Source organism: Strix uralensis, chromosome 17 (assembly GCF_047716275.1).
Source record: "Strix uralensis isolate ZFMK-TIS-50842 chromosome 17, bStrUra1, whole genome shotgun sequence".
Classification (NCBI taxonomy): Eukaryota; Metazoa; Chordata; class Aves; order Strigiformes; family Strigidae; genus Strix; species Strix uralensis.
In genome coordinates, this window is record NC_133988.1 from 17,718,111 (window position 1) to 17,735,368 (window position 17,258).

The following is a 17,258-nucleotide window of genomic DNA, read 5'->3' on the forward strand; positions in this document are numbered from 1 at the left end:
ATTCCCTAACACCAGCTGGGCAGCAGCAGCCACCTGCTTGCACCAGCCCATCCCGGGCACCCCGAGGTGCTGTGAGCAGCACCTCTAACAGAGCAGAGCCCCTGCAGACCAAGCATCAAACGCCGGGCACGTTAAGGAACACAACAAAAGCAAAACATCTTCTCCCTACTCCAGAGGGTGGCAACGTTCCAGCTAAGTATGTGCTGCTCAGCTTGAAATCCCAAAACACAACAAAAATCCAAACAAGCCCTTCCCTCCCCCCGACCGCTACCAACGCTCAAACACAGGTCTGAGCTCACCACCACCTGAGAGCAGCCTTAGAGGACTTCCAACCTTCCCGCACAGCTGAATAAAACTAAGTCAGCTCATTAACAAACTGCAAATACTAATACCTAAGACAAGAGACAGAGCATTTTATGATCAAATTTATTTAATTAAATTTCATTGACTGTTTTACTGTAGGTCACACCAGAGACTGCCAAAGTAAACTAAACATTTTACATTCACTACAAGATTCTCTCAAATTTTCACAACTAGTCCAAAAACATGAAAGTTGTAGGTCCCTTTCCCCCAGTTTGCGTTATGACTCACATTAATGACAGCGGGACTCGCATTCCAGCACTGAAGAGAGAACTGAGCCCTTGGGTTCCAGGCGTGCAGCAGCCCTCCTGGCCGCACACACTTTTAAAATCACACGCGCGTGTGTCTGCATGTCTCTACATGTATTTACAAAACCAACCTCCTGATGGTACAGAGGACAAATAACCATGTAACTGCTAATCCAGAAAGGAACAAAAAAAAAACCAACCCACAAACAATTTTGCAGCACAGAGGGTAGGAGGGTGCAATTACAGAGGAGAAGGGACAAACGCCCACAGGCTGGCAGAGCCGCACCGGCCCGGCCAGTCACAGAGCAGACCTGGCCCACCCTGGAAGTTCAGGAAAATTCTGTCACTGCCCGTAATGGAAATCAGATCGCTCTTTTTGCAAGTAAAGTAGGTCCAAAATGATTCCAAAATACTTGGATGTACGTTAGATTATAAAGATGGAAGCCTAAGCAAGGCTTGCCCCACTGAGGTTTTCTGGGGATGCTGGGAAGAAACCAGGGATTAATAGAACTTTATCTAACTAGTGTTTTTAAAATAACTTGTTTCCGATCTAGCAAGCATTTTGATAATATATATCTATGATATGTTCTGAATATTTCCTTAAAAAATGCTGAAGACATTTTCCCTATTTGAGAGTTATCTACAGGAGGTCTTTATTATACCATCTTTTCTTTTATGTGTCTATTCCTAACAAATATCAGAGAAATACGTCAGATGCTACAATTTAAACTTTCATCATATCTGAAAGTATACATCTCTTTTAAAGTGTATTTTCAACATGAAAAGACCTAAAATCACAATTATATTCCATTGCGTAATGTGTGTGAAATCCAGACCATTTGCATAGCTTCCAAAGTGAAACTCTGGAAAACAGCCATTTCATTCCCAGGAAGTATTACTTCAGGGAAGGGCTATCACCCCCCTCCACTTCCCCTGCACGGCCTAAGAGATACTTGAAGTACTCTACAAGTATTGTCAGTATCTTTGTCTAAAAAGCCAGCTTCTGGAAAATTTCAAGTTGCAGTTATTTTATAAATCACAAGCCATTTTTCCTTAATCTTGCCAATTTTAATGAAGAAAAAACGTTAGCATTTCAATGTACAAAAGTCCAATAAAACATGATTTTTTTTTTTCTTTTAAATCAGTGAATGGGTAAAGTTTGGGTTAAACTTATTCAACAGTAAAAGTCTTCCAATTTCCACTAATAGAAATTTTTTTCTGATTTGACTATAGGATAATGACAATCCAGAAATAAATAGCTATAAATACATTCATTGTTCCTATTCCAAAAATAATCACACAGGGAAGACACAAAACTGAAATTAACTTATTTGAATCTGTTTCTTTACAATGAGATATGGGCAAGTTATAGCAGAGTGACTCAAGACAGGAAAAAACCAAGTAGGGAATAAATTGGTCCAGTATCAACATTCATGAAACATACCAGTTAGCATAATTCTGCAGTTAATTCATCCTTTAAATGACACTACTCAGTTGATTTTTATTTGCTTCAGGTATACATAATGAAAGCAGTTTCCTTTGAATCTTTGCTGAGGACAGGTATAGTACCCTGGAGACACTGTAACAACCCTCTTCAGTATGCATGTGCGTATATATAATTATATACAAATAATCATGCATCCACACACACATTTGTATATCAACACTGCATGTGACGGTTAAATCCATCATCATTCATCATTGGCAGCACTTGTTCCTCTGACTTGGCCTTGATTACGTAACTGTGGAGAAAGAAAACACACAATTAAGCATTAACAGTTTCCTCAGACAGTAAGCTCCAAATAGGCAGTTCTGTTAATCTCCAAGAAAAACAGGGCCGGGCAGTCAAAGCACCAGCAGGACCGAGCAGAGCACACCAGAGCGATGCGAGCCCTGTCAGGGAGCCAGCGCGGGCACTGCCCTCGCCGGCCGACAGCGGCCCTGGGCTCTGCGGAGCCTCACGCCATCGCAGGACTCTGGCACTGCTGTGGCTGGGGACCCCCTGCAGCGTTAAAGCAGTCACAGTGGGGACACCAACAGGGAAGTCCTGGACACAAACACTCCACAGCTTGCAACTCGGGGACAACCTGTTTCCCGCAGTAAGAGTTTTAACACAATTTAGTATTTATAAACATCTGTGTGGAGCTGGATTTCAAGAACTCAGGCTCTGAAGATGACAGTCCACAGTTGCCCTAAATTACGTGGACTGAGTCCACATGTCACTTTGCTACCGAGTGTGCAGCAAAATGATGCTCACTGACTCCTTGGATTTGTTCCCAAACGACTACCTGCAGGCTCCAGGGTGCAGTGATGACACAGGTCACACACTTCGGGTTTCTGGACTAGGTAAACACAAAGAGGCAGGCCACGTGGCCAAGGCCTCGGGCGTTCTGCCACCGACCGAGCATGGCCCGGCCGATCACAGCGCCCGGCTGAGGAGAAGGTCTGGTGTACCCGGACACCAGGGACCATCTCCAACGGCTGATCACCACCAGGTTATCGCCCGGGAGGGAGGTACGGCCCGGAAGTGTCATATGTCCATTTAGAGGATTTCTGCCAGCAAATCCCATCCATCAGAACATTTATCACTTTTCTCCTTTTTCATCCAGCAGTTGACTTACACAGCTTGATTTGCCTCAGAACCTACAGAGAACTCCTCTAGACGTCAGCAGCCAAAGTGCCTCGAACGGAACCCTTCTTACGCATCTAAACGTAAAATAAAACTGTGAGCTACCACATAACGAACCTATCGCGCTGTTGGTTAGTAAGAGAGAAGTAACGATCTACACGACCAGGACTGCCCTTCCCTGGCCAGGACCAGAACCAGCCTCAGCTATAGCTGAGGGTTTTTAGAGATGGGGTACACGGTATTTCTTTTTGGTGAGGAAGCCTGGGAACCGTGCAGCAGCTCTAAGTGATGCTTCTTAACTTTCTAACAGCCCGTGATGCTTCGACACGGAGCCACACTGCTCAAAATACCCAGCGTGGCATTTCTACCCTCACAAAGACATGAGGTGGGTCAGTCACAGTGCTTTGGCAGGGTCAGATGCTTTTTGACTATGCACTGATTAGCTGATGTTAATGAAGCACAGGTGCTCCTCATCTCCAGGAGTCAGATACAAAAACCACTGAGTGAAAGACAAGGAAAAACAGTGAGAAAAGGATGGGCTGGGGTAGAGAAACTCTGGAAGAACACTGATGAGGATTCAGAGAGTAACAAAAAAGCAACAAAAGCAGAGATCCTGACTATAAAAATCGACTTGAGATGAAGAACAGGACCAACAGAAGAACAGAAATGTGCATAGAATCCAGAGACAAAGATTAGCTCAAACCAGGAAGAAGAAAGGGTGTTAATGAGAAAGGGAATAGCAACAGAAAGCAATGCATGTGAGAAAACGTACTGCTGCCAGTATTATTAGGCTCACGTTCTGCAGCTGTTTGTCTTTAAGCATCACAGAACTGCATAGTGCAACACTGTCAAAAAAGCTGACTACTCCTCTGCAGGGGTGGAAGCATGAGATATTCTTGTCATATTAAGCACCTTATCGTGCACCGAAGCGCTCACTTCCCAGAGGTCCTGGCCATAAACCAAATGTTCTGTGGTATACTTGGGACTTAATGAAAGTTACTGCTTAGCACAATGGATGAAGTACTTGAATACGAGACATAAAAACAAATTATTTGGGATAAAATTAGCATTCATATTTTATTTGGTAGTGACATTTTTGCCTTTAGGTTATTTTATTCTCCAATAATGCACTTCACCATAAACCCTTGAAATTGCATCATTATAGGTGTTTGTAGACACCCCTATTATAATAGTTTAGAAAACCCAAAATATTTTAACAGTAGGTCCCCACTCCTCTCACATTTCACAATACACATAGAAAATCTGTGTTAGTGTAACTAATCAATACATTTCTCCTGTGAAAAACTGACTTTTTCAACAAGTCATGCACTTAAGTTCTGGATGCTAATGTCTTACACAACAAGCTATTTGAAATAAACTATTTGCATTGCTTTGCAAACCAAGAAAATAGTAAATAAATATGTTTGATATTTAAGAACGAGGGTAAATGTTACACCCAGAAACACGTGATCCAGGTTTTGCTTAAGGTAAGAACTAAAAAGCAGCAAATACTTTGCAAAAAATATTTAAATTAAAGTTACTTACCAGTGAGAAATGTGAAACAGAACTTTCTCTACAAGAAGACAAACATCCACAGTCCACAGACACAAAAGGGAAATTTTCTCATGCACACAGATGTGTCAAGTGCTGCTTAGTCTCTCCAACACACACCTTGCATGCACTCCTCACACTGCCACTATCCTGTCTCAGAGAAATTCGATGAAGTCTGTTTCACTCCAAATAAAGAACTACGGGTGTGCAAAAGAGAACCCTTCTGACAAAAATCAGTTATAGAGAGGAAAGTCATTACTCTTCCTCCTTCACAGACACCTAGGAGTAGGTGGCTCTAGGAACAGGTTCTGGCATAAAGTAGAATTAGAGAAGAAATCCACGTGATTTGAGAGAACACCTGCCATCATCAAAAATATCCAAATGCCAACGAGAGCGCACAGTGTCTGCCAGAGTGAGTGAACACCATCCTTTCCAAAGCATATTCTGGGAACTGCCAAAGCAGACAAACCCTACTACCTACTAAAAGGAAAGATGTGCTAGGCACAAACCACAGAATGCACTTCAGACTGTCAACAGTAGGTCTAAAGCACCAGCAACCTGTTTAAAGATGTCTGGCAGCTGAAATGAGTTAAACCACACAAAAAAAGCAAGTTACAGCTGAAGACACATCGTGTCTTGAAAGAACCAAGACAGTGGAAGGAAAGTGACAAGCTGAAGGGGTTTGGGGCATAAAGCAATTGGCAAAATGGGAAGGAAATAGAACTGCAAACCCAATGACTGCAAAGAACTTAAACACCAGCAGGATCTAAAATGAGAAAGGTCCATGCCAAAGGTCGTGCTCTGGAAAGACACTGCAGAAGGCGGCTTCCTGCCTAGGCTGTGGTGTTCCTCTACCTCTTAAAGGAAAGAGGAGAGAAAGTGCCCTATGGATGAGTTTCCTCAAGCCCACTAATTTTACACTATCTCAAGCCTGTTAATTCTACTGACTTCCTTTTTGCAGGTAATACTCTCTGTTTTGGTGTGCTAATCAAGATGAGTGGAACAGCTGTCATGTGACATGGGGAAGCTTGCTTGAAGACACGTTTGAAGAGAAAAAGCAATCAGATCTAATGATGATTAGAAATGAAACAAAGCAAGACACATGATGGAAAAGCAAGATGACAGCTCTGAATTCTAACTGACAAGTGGTAAAAAGGCACTGAACGGGACTGTGCGATGGGTATGGTGCCACAAATAAAGAGGCGGTCAGGGCAGACATTCTGGGTTTGGTGACATGAGAAATATTTACCTTACAGCCACTTCCAGCTTGACACAACACAGTATGCAGAAGCTTGACGTGCATGGCTCTGCACAGGAGAAGCACTAAAGGGGCTGGAATGTTCATCAGCAATTGTCCAAACACACACACACACGGGACGGACACAACGTAACTTGCGCCAATTCCCAAACAGATAAATCTACAGGGAGATAGCACACAAATGTCAGCCTTAAAAAAGCATTCTTACTGCTTCCAGCTCCTTCTGGGTTTCATCCTCCATTCTCCTAATGTCTTCCATAGTCAGATCAATCCACTTGTCAATCCAACAGAACAGCTGGCGATGAAAGTTGGTAAATATCCTTTTTTCTTGCTTTAAGAAGATAAACAAACATGAGATAATAGGGCTACATTTTTCCAAAGACCAGTGAAGTGATTGCAGCTGTTCAATTCAAAGTGTTATAATCTTCAGGTGCATGCTTTTTCACACTGCTACAGGTTCAGCTCCCTCACATTCCTGGATACAATTTAAAGTAATCTCATTTCTCACATGCTTTAACACAGAAGAAAATGAACAAATTTCACTTGAAACTTTTTTTAAGAAAGTTCAGCAATTCATGTTACTTGATAATGCTGAAGAACCCTTTTAAAATCTGTTCTAGCTCCAAGATAGCACTAGACAGAATAAACGTAGCATCATAACAACTAGAATATTCTGCATGAACTGTACAAAAATCTACGACAGAACTGCCACAGGTTTTGTGCTCGCTGTTAAAAAAGCAAGAAGGGCCAATTCCTAAAGCCAGAATGAAGCAAAAAGGGACGTACTTCTGACTCCAAGGATGGCACACTTGCACTTTGTGCCCAATCAGCATCCCAGTAATCTCTGACATCCAATTTCAAAGGTACAAAACCCTAGAGAGTATATATTCAAGCGATGGATTCCACAGCCCTTTCATTAAGGTATGAATATGTGTGTTCTGAACTGATCACAGCAAGAATATTTTCATTGCACCTCTTCTACTGAAATTGGTAGGTTTCACATTTCAAAACACCCGCCATCCCCAAAACCTCACTGTGTTATGCTGAAAAACTGACACTTGCCTGCTCAGTCCATCTCTAGCGCCCCAGAATCTCAACTCTTATAATGGGGACGTGGATGATGAAAGATGTGTCACATAAACCATTCAATTTTTCAGAATTACCAGTATTGCTTCCGACTGCTCTGACAAAAGTAGTCATGTATATACAACACAGAAATCTATTCTACTACCAGAACTCAGACTTCTGCGTGTATTCAGTTACCCAGGCTGCCACCTAAAGTTCACGTCTTGTTCACCTGCTTTCAGGTTTTACATCGCTCAAGCTGCTGACTGGCCTCAAAACCAATGCTGATCAGATCTAGCATACAGTTCTTGACAACGAGCAGTCAGAAATAACTCCTCTAAAGAACCAGCTTCAGGTAAAGCAAGGTTAAAAAAAGAAAAAAGTCAAATACTCCTCATCAGACCACAGAAACAGTCTTGGCTCTTCTGCTCAGCTTACTCCCTTAGAGTGTTCAGCTTGAGACGTGTGATGGGCAACTCCTTCCCAAAAGCACCACCGCACTCAGGACAGCCTCTGATGTCTCCTTACCCTCACTTCGTACTGTGGCCATCACAAACTGCCTCTCCATCTCATTTCAGTTACTATTGTTTGAAGCTTTTCTCTTTTGCTAGAATATTTATTGAAATTCATAAGCATTTAATGCAGTCAGCTGTGGGGTCCACTCAAGCTAAGAGCCCTGGTTACCACAACGGAAGAGGTCTGGGGGTGGCTGTCTGCGAGGAAACACCGTGGCCAACGGCTACTGGAATATCACACTTTGGTTAACTCACTGCTACAGCATGTTTTCTATGGATTGCAGACAACTGGCATGATGGTTTAAACACTTTGCCCACACTTAAGTTTACATTCTAAACATTTAGTCATACTTTTTAAAGTATTTTACAATTCATATTCTGATGATACAGCAGCTATAAAATAAGACACAAACATAAACTGACAAAACGCCACAATTGCCAATTAAATTCTAGTGCACTGCATTCTGCCTGCATGATACCTGGTTGTGCAAGTGTTCAATTCAAAAAAAAAAAAATCAAATAGTTCAGAATTAGCAAAAACACAAGAATGGTTTCATAAGAAAACTAGAACATAAAATACTAGAGAAACACCAGCACATGTTTTATGCAACTTTCAACTTATGAGAAAAAAAAGAATTGAAAAACCCTCTTCCCGCCAAGTGTTGCTGCTTACAAAATCAAGTGTTAAACCTACATGGCACAGACTCTTTGCTTATACCTTTGCTTTTTTTAACTTAGAAAGTTATTCTAGTACCACCAATGAAACACCACCACTAGTAGATCAAGACACAAATGGTTGTACTTGCTGAAGAAGTGAACAGAAATTGCTTGACCGTGAGCAACAGGAAACTTCATCACTGTTTCTCCTCAAGAACACCCCACATCAACACAGAACCACCCTGCCTGCCCCCTCCAACCCCACCTCCCCAGCAACATCCCAGCAAGGCAGAAGCACTTACCTTTTGTATAAAGTTTTCAACTTTGTTCTGCAGTCCCCACCATTTAAATTTGATAGTCACCAACTTGTAAGCACACATTTTAGGACACTCTTCATCAGTTGCTAGCTCTTTCTGTTTATGGATAATGGGAAGGAATGTTTAATTTTTCAAAAATTTACTTCAGTCAAATTAATATAATTATTAGAAATTATAATTCTAAACACTATATTAGAATTATAAAGTCTATTATTAATTTATAGTAAATTATAATTATAAATTATAATCCTAAGCATGATTAGAATTATAATACTACTTAGAATTCTAAGTATTAGCACCGCACTCGGAACACAGGGTAACAGGGATTAACAGTCAATCAGGTTAAATCTGTAAAACAATTCCATCCATGCTGCAAACATGTACTATAAATCTTAGTCTTAACATGGTTTTCATTTTCATGATTTCCACTGTAATATACTTTCTGACTTTCAAAAGGACAATGAAGCTTGATTACAATAGCTAGCACCAAATTATTTTTTACTTTTGGGTCTATTGTGCAAAGGCAATTATAATCTGAGTTGTACCAAGTCGCTGAGGACAATGGTGGAAAACACTTGTACTAGAAAAGATTCAGCTAACAAAAAGCACGTAACCACCCCTCAAGTTTGCTGCTCACAACAGCCTAAAACTGCAGCTTCTTGCACTTCTGGTCTGCCCACACAGACACTGCCACGCTCCCCCCTCTTCCTCACGTCCCCCTCCTGCAGACAATGCCAGAGGGGTACGTCTTCACCCCGGTGTAGAGGTAATTTCCAGTTGTGGGGCACAATTTACATACTCATTTTTGCAGAATGAATTGCAGACCTTCTGACTACTACTATGAGAAAAATTGAGACAGAACTTCTTTATCATGAGTGGCAAGGGGTGGCCCTAAGACCAACTAAAGCTCCACTTCAAAGACTGCTTGGAAGCAGCTCTGGCTCAAGGACTCTGTGCAAAAGAAGGATCCCCAGAAAAATGAACCGAGGGAAATTCAGGAGACACCCACCACCATTTCCTATAACTCCTAGGTTTCTGTTATAGTTCCTACATCCAAACAGTTTTGAAGTACCTATAACATCATACACAGTGATTTTCCTACAATTCATGCAGTCAAATTTATGTAATACAAGAGATCATATCATGTTTTTAGTTAAACAAAGCATGGTAGGTTACTCCAAGCCTTGTAAAAGAGGAAGGAAAAATAAGGAAGAAAAAAACCAAAAGAAACACAAACCAAAAAAGGAAGCTGATAGTAGCTTAAAAAAAAAAATTAAAATCTCTGTGTTTGGCTTGAATAACAAGCAATTACTGTAAGAAGTCCACAGATTTTTTTTGTATCTGCAACAAACTTCCATGTAGAAATACTTTATGGCATTTTTAAGCTAAATTTCTTTTAACCATGGAATGGACTCCTCCTGTTGGTCATGCACACAGTAAAAACATTTACAGTGATATATATCTAACATACAAAAATCTTGGTGAATAATGCTTATTTAACACAGAATTTTTATCACAAATACTCATCACCAGAGAGCACTTAAATGAAAACCAAGTATCCTCAGAAGACTGATGTTCTATTCACAAGGAAAAAACAAAGTGCTGCTGTTGTTTGGTGTTCCCAAACAGCACAAGTCTATGTCCAGGCATTAGTAAAAGGACAGAACTAAATGGAACATACAAATTCAGTGCTGCCAGTTCCAGGCATTCAAAGTTCTCCTTCTCATTTTACAGCTGTTTTTAGAAAACAAAACAGTAACTCCCCACTTTCTTTGGGTCACACAGGCCCAAACAGGCCATTCTGCACCAGCCTCTTGCTTCCTTCCTGAGCAGGAAGGAACAACAAACAGCTAAGGCAGGATGCACATTTTCAGCACAGTTTACAAAAATAACTCCTGTGGCAATGTTACCCCGCTAGCAAGAACACTCAGCCCAGGCAGAAAGAGTATGACAATAATGGGAGTTGGAATTCATGCCTTCCCTCATCGTCATCTCGAAACACACAATATGCTCATTTCTCCATGAGATTCCAGGTAATGCTCAGGCCCCAGGACGAACCCACAAGTCAGACCAAAGGTCTACCTGGCTCAGTATTTTTACAGCAGCTAATGGCAGAAATGTATGTAAAAATATAAAACCCAAGGAAGAAAATATTGATAATTCACTTAGAAACTCTACCAACCTCCAGATGCTTGTAAGCTCAGAAACCTCCTGAAGCAGAGTATTTTCTGTCTTTGGACACACAAAGGGACCTTCTCTGGTCACCGGTGCAGGAGCCCTGCTCAAGAAGGGTCACCTACAGCAGGTTGCCAGGACTGCGTCCAGTCAGGTTTTGAGTATCTCCATGGATGGAGACTCCACAACCTCTCTGGGTGACCCAGTGTTTGGCCACCCTCACAGTAAAAAAAGTGTTTTCCGGTGTTCAGATGGAATTTCACATTATTTCTGCCTGTACAATTGGACTGTCACAGGATGAACTTTCATCATGTTGGAAAGATGACATTAGGAACAGCTAGGGCAACACCAGTGAGGCCGCTGGCACACACTGAGGGCACCCTCAGCTCTCTAAGACAAACTGAAGTTCGTGGAACACCCGAGAGGTGCCTTCGCAAGCTCTTCTGGTAATGCAGCGGCATGGCAGTGAAGTGTCAGCTTCAGTAGCCCACAGCCCTCCTGCTCTGCTGAAACTTATGGTCCCCTGGAACTACAGCCTCGTTCCACAGTGGGACAAGAGAAGACACCTTAAGTCCTCAAATTCAGGCTGCTGTGATTTATGATCTCTGCCCAGCTGCGAACGAGCATGGTGTGATGTCGTGGGAAACAGGGACTCTGCTCTGTCAGACACGTGGTCAGCTACTGACACTTAAGACACAGGTCAGGCTGCTGACAGCGAAAGGTCGTGTACCTCCTGCCTACTGCTTCCACAACCACACCTGAGGATGGGAAATTAGAGACCAAGAGCTTGCTGGTCCAGTGTATCCTACTCTAATATCTGACACTTATCTTGCTGCTTTGCAAAAACTAGTGGTAAAATAACTCATGGTGACATCTAGAGTAATGAACTAGAAGAAAATTCGCACCTCTCAGAGCAAGTCCTTCACGCTGTGTTTTGACAGAAACATTCCTGCTGTGTTTAGAACTTTTCTGGGTAATGAAAGACTGAATGCTTTTGCAAGAAAATTTAAGAAACTGGGGCACCATTTGCAACACATTCAAAAACCCTTCAGCATTTACTTAAGCATAATTCATCACAATACACACTAAATATAAGAAGTAAAATTATGCTACTGTTGATGAAAAATTTCATTTACAGTAATGACAAAAGTAGCAGACAGTACCTTTGCTTACTAACACATTTGGCATTTTGACTAAATACAAAAAAGAAAAGTATTCAACTTCTGCCCTCTGTTTTAAGACTAACATTGCTAGTGCTAGTCTCTAAGGAACCATGAACTTTTTTTTCTGCTGATAAAGACTTCATAAGGTTGTAACATCAGTTGTTAGTACCTTCCAATTTGGTCCCAAAGGTCCTCTCTTCGTCTTAACCGACTGGAATAACGCAGGGTCTTCATCAGCTTTGTAGTCCTACAATATAAAAAAACCCCTGAGAGTCAGAAAAAAAAAAAAAAGAAGAGATTCAATATCCCACTGTATTAAGCTTCTGTTCAAGACTACCAGACCAATTCTCCTGCGTGGTCTGGAGCTGGACAGGTGGAGCACATTTGTGAGGCTGACTTCAGTTTGTGTTGACCACTCCATCACACCCACTCATTCCCTGCACAACACCAGTGCTGCTTGTTACCTCTTTACACTACGACAGCACGCCAGGGCTGCCTTCCAGGTCAGAATTCTCTTGTGCTGCACACTGTGCGACATAAGCACTATCCTATTGGTTTTGTAGACTTTTGTGGGGAAGAGAAAGCAGTAATACAGGAACTAGTGTGCTAATGTTTCCCAAGTCACAACACACGTCCACTCCCGAGAATGCAGAGCAGAATGGGAAGAAGGCACAAGGGAGCTGACTTGCAAGATCAGAAACTGTGTAATCTCAGTCTGTGAGACATCACCGGGCCAAGCACAGAGAGGGCACGAGGCAGCAGTCTGAGTGGCAGTGCTTTACAACAGACAACACTGCTTAGTCACACACAGTGGGAAATAGAGTTGAAAATGACAAATGCTGCCAACATACAGGTTTACTTAATTTTACTGATGAGGGGTATGAAAATGATTATTTGATAAAGATGCTACTGTGATAATTAGGAAAGGATTAAAAACTCTGACCTCAGTAACTGAGGACATGTAAGGGTTACACAATGTATGAAAAACATCAACCTAAAAGTACCATTACACCCATGCAACCAAGGAGAACTGTAAAAGTTTAAGTCACTTTAGAGCAGAACAAATGCTCGGTGGGTGCTGCAGAAAAGCCCAAGAAGTTTAGCAGAGTTTAAGGTCTCATTTTAAAAAACAAATTTTAACAAGGACAAAATTTGCATAACAGAGTGAAAGAAATACCACCAGAAAAATAGCTACTGGCATTCCCCCCCAACTCCCCCATCAGAGTTGTTACAAGGAGTCACATTTGTAAACTGTTTCTAAAAGCGAATTAAACTTAAACCTTCACCTTTCCATTGCACTCCCCTATATTCAAAAGTAAGTACTATCAGCAGCAAGACAGAAAAATTAAAGAGATGGCTGTCTGAATATTAAAACTGAAGTATTGACGTTTCTTCTGAGGCACACTGAAACCACCCATCTACATCTCCACTGCAGAAGCAGAGTGCTTTGGAGAACTGGTTTTCCTAGACAACGGAGTTACAAAGTTCTTGTAGACAAAGGCATGAACATGGGAAATAAACCCAAACACTGTAACATTATAGAGCAGGAATTGTCAGAGTTATGTGCAGACCACTCTAATTTAATATTCTGTCTTAGTGGCCAGTAACAGACACTTCATGGAAGGATACAAAAAACCCAAGACAGAGCTATTGCTCCAAGCAGCGAACAGTTTGGTCTTCCCTGTTCTGTGGGGTTTTTTCTGGACAGGAGGTAAACTCTTCTGTTATAGAGGGTCATATAACTGGGTATTCCTCTCCACTTTTATTCTTGGCCTCAGTTGCACCCTGTGGTAATTAGTGACCAATGAATTATGAACTGTGCAATAGTATTTCCCTCTCTGAAGGGATTTCATATTTATTCTCTGTATTTACTCTCCAGAAAAATCCCAAACAAACCTGGGAAAAACAATCCACACAGAAGAATTCCAGTCTATTTTCCTCGTCTCCATTTCCCTATTTTTCATGTTTAACTCACGTAACCTGAATTCAACAGAGGGTACCAGTGCATATACAACTGAGGAGCTATTATACACAAGTACTGAAGATCACGTGTAACACGCCAGTTTTCAAATCTAGATTCTTCCGTTAGCACGGAGGAACAAAGGCTACTTCGAGACTGAAATCCCAAATTCACAGAGCAAGGCTACACAAATTAGTTATTAATGCTTTCATAACCATTTTGACATTTACAATGCACTTTTTGCAAGCTAGATGGAACCGGAAAATCCAGGAGATCCTCTCAGAGGAATCTGATTTCACTTACAGAAAATCAGCTGTTATTCTCTGGTACTTTCTTCTCCCCCATTTTTTCTTACTGTTCCCAGTTCTTTTAATGTGCCTACCTATGCTATGTAGTAAAATAGGCTGAAGAAACCTTTTAATAGATTTTTTTCCAGCCATTCTGTAATTAATATATCTAGAAAGCATTAATAGGTATTCAGATAAACTTCCATATTAAGCATTCAAATATATACTTTGAGAATTGAGCAAATATTTCCTAGAAACATTTAAGTGAGTCAAGACATTCAATCACATTGCTAATCAATGTTTTATGATTTTGCACAAAACAGTGTTTTCCTCTATTTCTCCCTCTAAACTGAAACAATGTGTTTATTTAAAGAACCCATATAACAGCCAGCCAACTTTAGCAGGGCACTCCCAAGGGTGCTCAGGTAATACTTTATCTACCTCATGGGGACAATTTGAGGAATCAGCGTAAGCACTGTACATTAACATTTAAATTCAGCAACACTTAAATGTAAGTCCAGTCAAACTACTATAATTGCGGAAAGACCAATAGCAATATTTATCATCTGAAGCTTAGTAAAAACCCACTTATTTATGATTTTACCGGAATAAAACACACGTCCTTTTTACAGACACCAATAAGAGCAAGTATCACGTATGCCAGCGTCAGCGCAGAGCACACAGCCCTAACTCTCAATTCCTGCTGCACGTGAGCAGTGCTCTGAGCACGAGAGCCTGCTGGCTTTGTTCAGAATCTGTCTCCTCCAGGAAACCAACGGGGTAGGCAAGCCGAGGGCACACAATTTACAGTGCTCACCACCAGCTGTGGACTTCTCATCTCATTAGTTATTTCCAAATACTGTGGGTGAAGACAGCTGCAACCTACTCAAATCCTCAGGTCCTGCATATTCTGGAGACTGAATGCGATATATGCTTCTTTTTTTTTAAGCAATCCTTGGGTAGGAAAAAAAAAAAAACACAGCATTTTTTTTTACAACTAAATCACTTTTGAGAAATATATGTAAATACCACAGTAGAATATTTTTATAGAAATATATTTAATGTTTTAAATTACTGATTATGACTGCCTCTTAACAATTTCACTCAAATACTAGATGGAAGACACTAAGAAAAGGATCCAGACATAGCAATGGATTAACAAATTTCCAGTTAACGATTTGTTCTAGGTAACTAATTCCTGGCACGAGTATTTCTGCCGTTTTTGGGTAGCAATGAGCTAAACAGAACCACAAAATACAAGAGCTTCCGTATTTTAGTGCCAGTTTTGTAAATAAAACCAGGCACTGCATTGAGACAACCCTGAATTTCTTAGTCAGCCTGTCTGAATATCCCAGGAGGTAGAGGTCACAGTGTGGTGGTGCGGGGCACATGGACACCCACACCACATCCTTCGCTGGCACCAGCCACACCCAGAGGATGCTGCTGGGCCTGACGTCCCAGCTGTAAGCACACTCTCGCAGCATTGTATGACAACATCGTATTTAGGATGTTCTCAGAGTATCTCTGTGCTTTCTTTAGAGGGAAAAAGAAGAAAGTGCAATAATTATAAAGAGATTGCTGTCGTGCTTCCATGGATCACTACAGACCACAACAAACCAAACCTAAATGCAACTGATGGACAACACCAAGGTGAGGTCAGCATTTGCAATACACTGGGATATTAGGAAACCAGGAGAGAACATAACACAAAATATCTTATGACACTAAAATTCTATGGTACATCTGTATTTTGAATATTACATTAATTTTTGGTACCATTTTCTCTAGAAGAATACTTTAGAAGTGGAAGAGATACAGAAGACAGCAAGAATGATTAACTAGGGAACCAATTCCATTCAAATAACAAATAACCTTCCTTAACATCCAGTGTTGATCACTACTGGAAAAAGCACACTGTTGTGGTCCAGGCTGAAAACATCAGTGCCAGTAAGAAAAGGCCACAGAAGACTGGATGAATCACTCTGCATAAGATTATAATGTGCACGTATTTTGACTAGGTAACATTACCTGTAACTAGATCACCTTTGTACTAGCTTATAACACCCAGGACAAAATCTGTTTCAAAGACCAAAACCCTCTTTACAGTCCTGTAGTCCCAGCAACTAGAGCAGACAGGAAGAATCAACATACTCTGAGAAGCTTACAGGGGACTGATACACTCCTCAACACCAGCAAGACAGCCAGGGTTAAGCACACACCACAGATGAAACACCTCAGCTCAGTTGCCATAAGGCACTGACAAAGATCTGCAATAAAATGGTTCCAAGCATGCTTATAAATACAGAAATTTAACTGATCTACTTTCCTTTGTAAGCACTACAATGTGAAATCTACATAAAATATTAATTAAAAACCCCAGAACTTAAGAAGTCAGCATCCTTGCTTGAAGAAAGCTAAGCAAGCTTCAGAAAACAAGACTTTCTCCACCAGAAAGACAGCTTCCACATTCCATACAATGCAGAAGTATAAATGGTCTTGCCACATGATTAAAGTGAAATATACTTGGTGATTTCTACATTTACATTGCCACCTTCTTCCCAAAAAAACAACAAAGCAAAAATATCAAACATCACTGTTTCCAAGTAACAGACTGTTCATCCAAAATCCTCCCGAACTTTAATATTAAAAATCGCATTCACTAACAAAACTCGTACTGTAAGTACTTCATACCTGTATGTTATGGCATATATCACAGAAGTTTATAGAAACACACTGTAGGATGCAATTTTTCAAATATGCAATGATCAGAAAACTTGCTAAGATAAGAACTTTCCTCACACACGCAATCGCTGTTTTGGCATTTAAACTCACCTACATATGCAACCTTGATGCGCCTGTTTTACGCAGTGGAATTATTTGAGTGGATACGATACCACCAGATACTGTGTTATCTGCCACCCTACCTCTCACTGCACAGGGACACAGGTAACTGTGCTCTTGCATTTAGGACTCACACAGAAGCACAGATAGAAACACTGGGGAAAAAAAAAATGTTGTTATCTACAAGTGAAATGTAGGAGTGAAAACAAAAATTCAAAGAAAATAGATGAGT

At 41.0% G+C, this 17,258-nt stretch overlaps 1 protein-coding gene across 1 annotated transcript in view; it reads right to left on the reverse strand.

Moving 5' to 3' along the window:
• Nucleotides 1-412: 412 nt before the first annotated feature.
• The window catches only part of PITPNB (phosphatidylinositol transfer protein beta), a 33,511-nt gene continuing 16,665 nt past the window's right edge, over nt 413-17,258 (reverse strand). Inside the window, exons 8-11 of the mRNA XM_074886868.1 lie at nt 12,108-12,185; nt 8,586-8,696; nt 6,255-6,377; nt 413-2,350 (exon numbers count right to left, since the gene is read on the reverse strand). Coding sequence (XP_074742969.1) covers nt 2,300-2,350; nt 6,255-6,377; nt 8,586-8,696; nt 12,108-12,185 — 363 coding nt within the window. The 3' untranslated portion in view covers nt 413-2,299. The remainder of the gene's footprint in view (nt 2,351-6,254; nt 6,378-8,585; nt 8,697-12,107; nt 12,186-17,258) is intronic.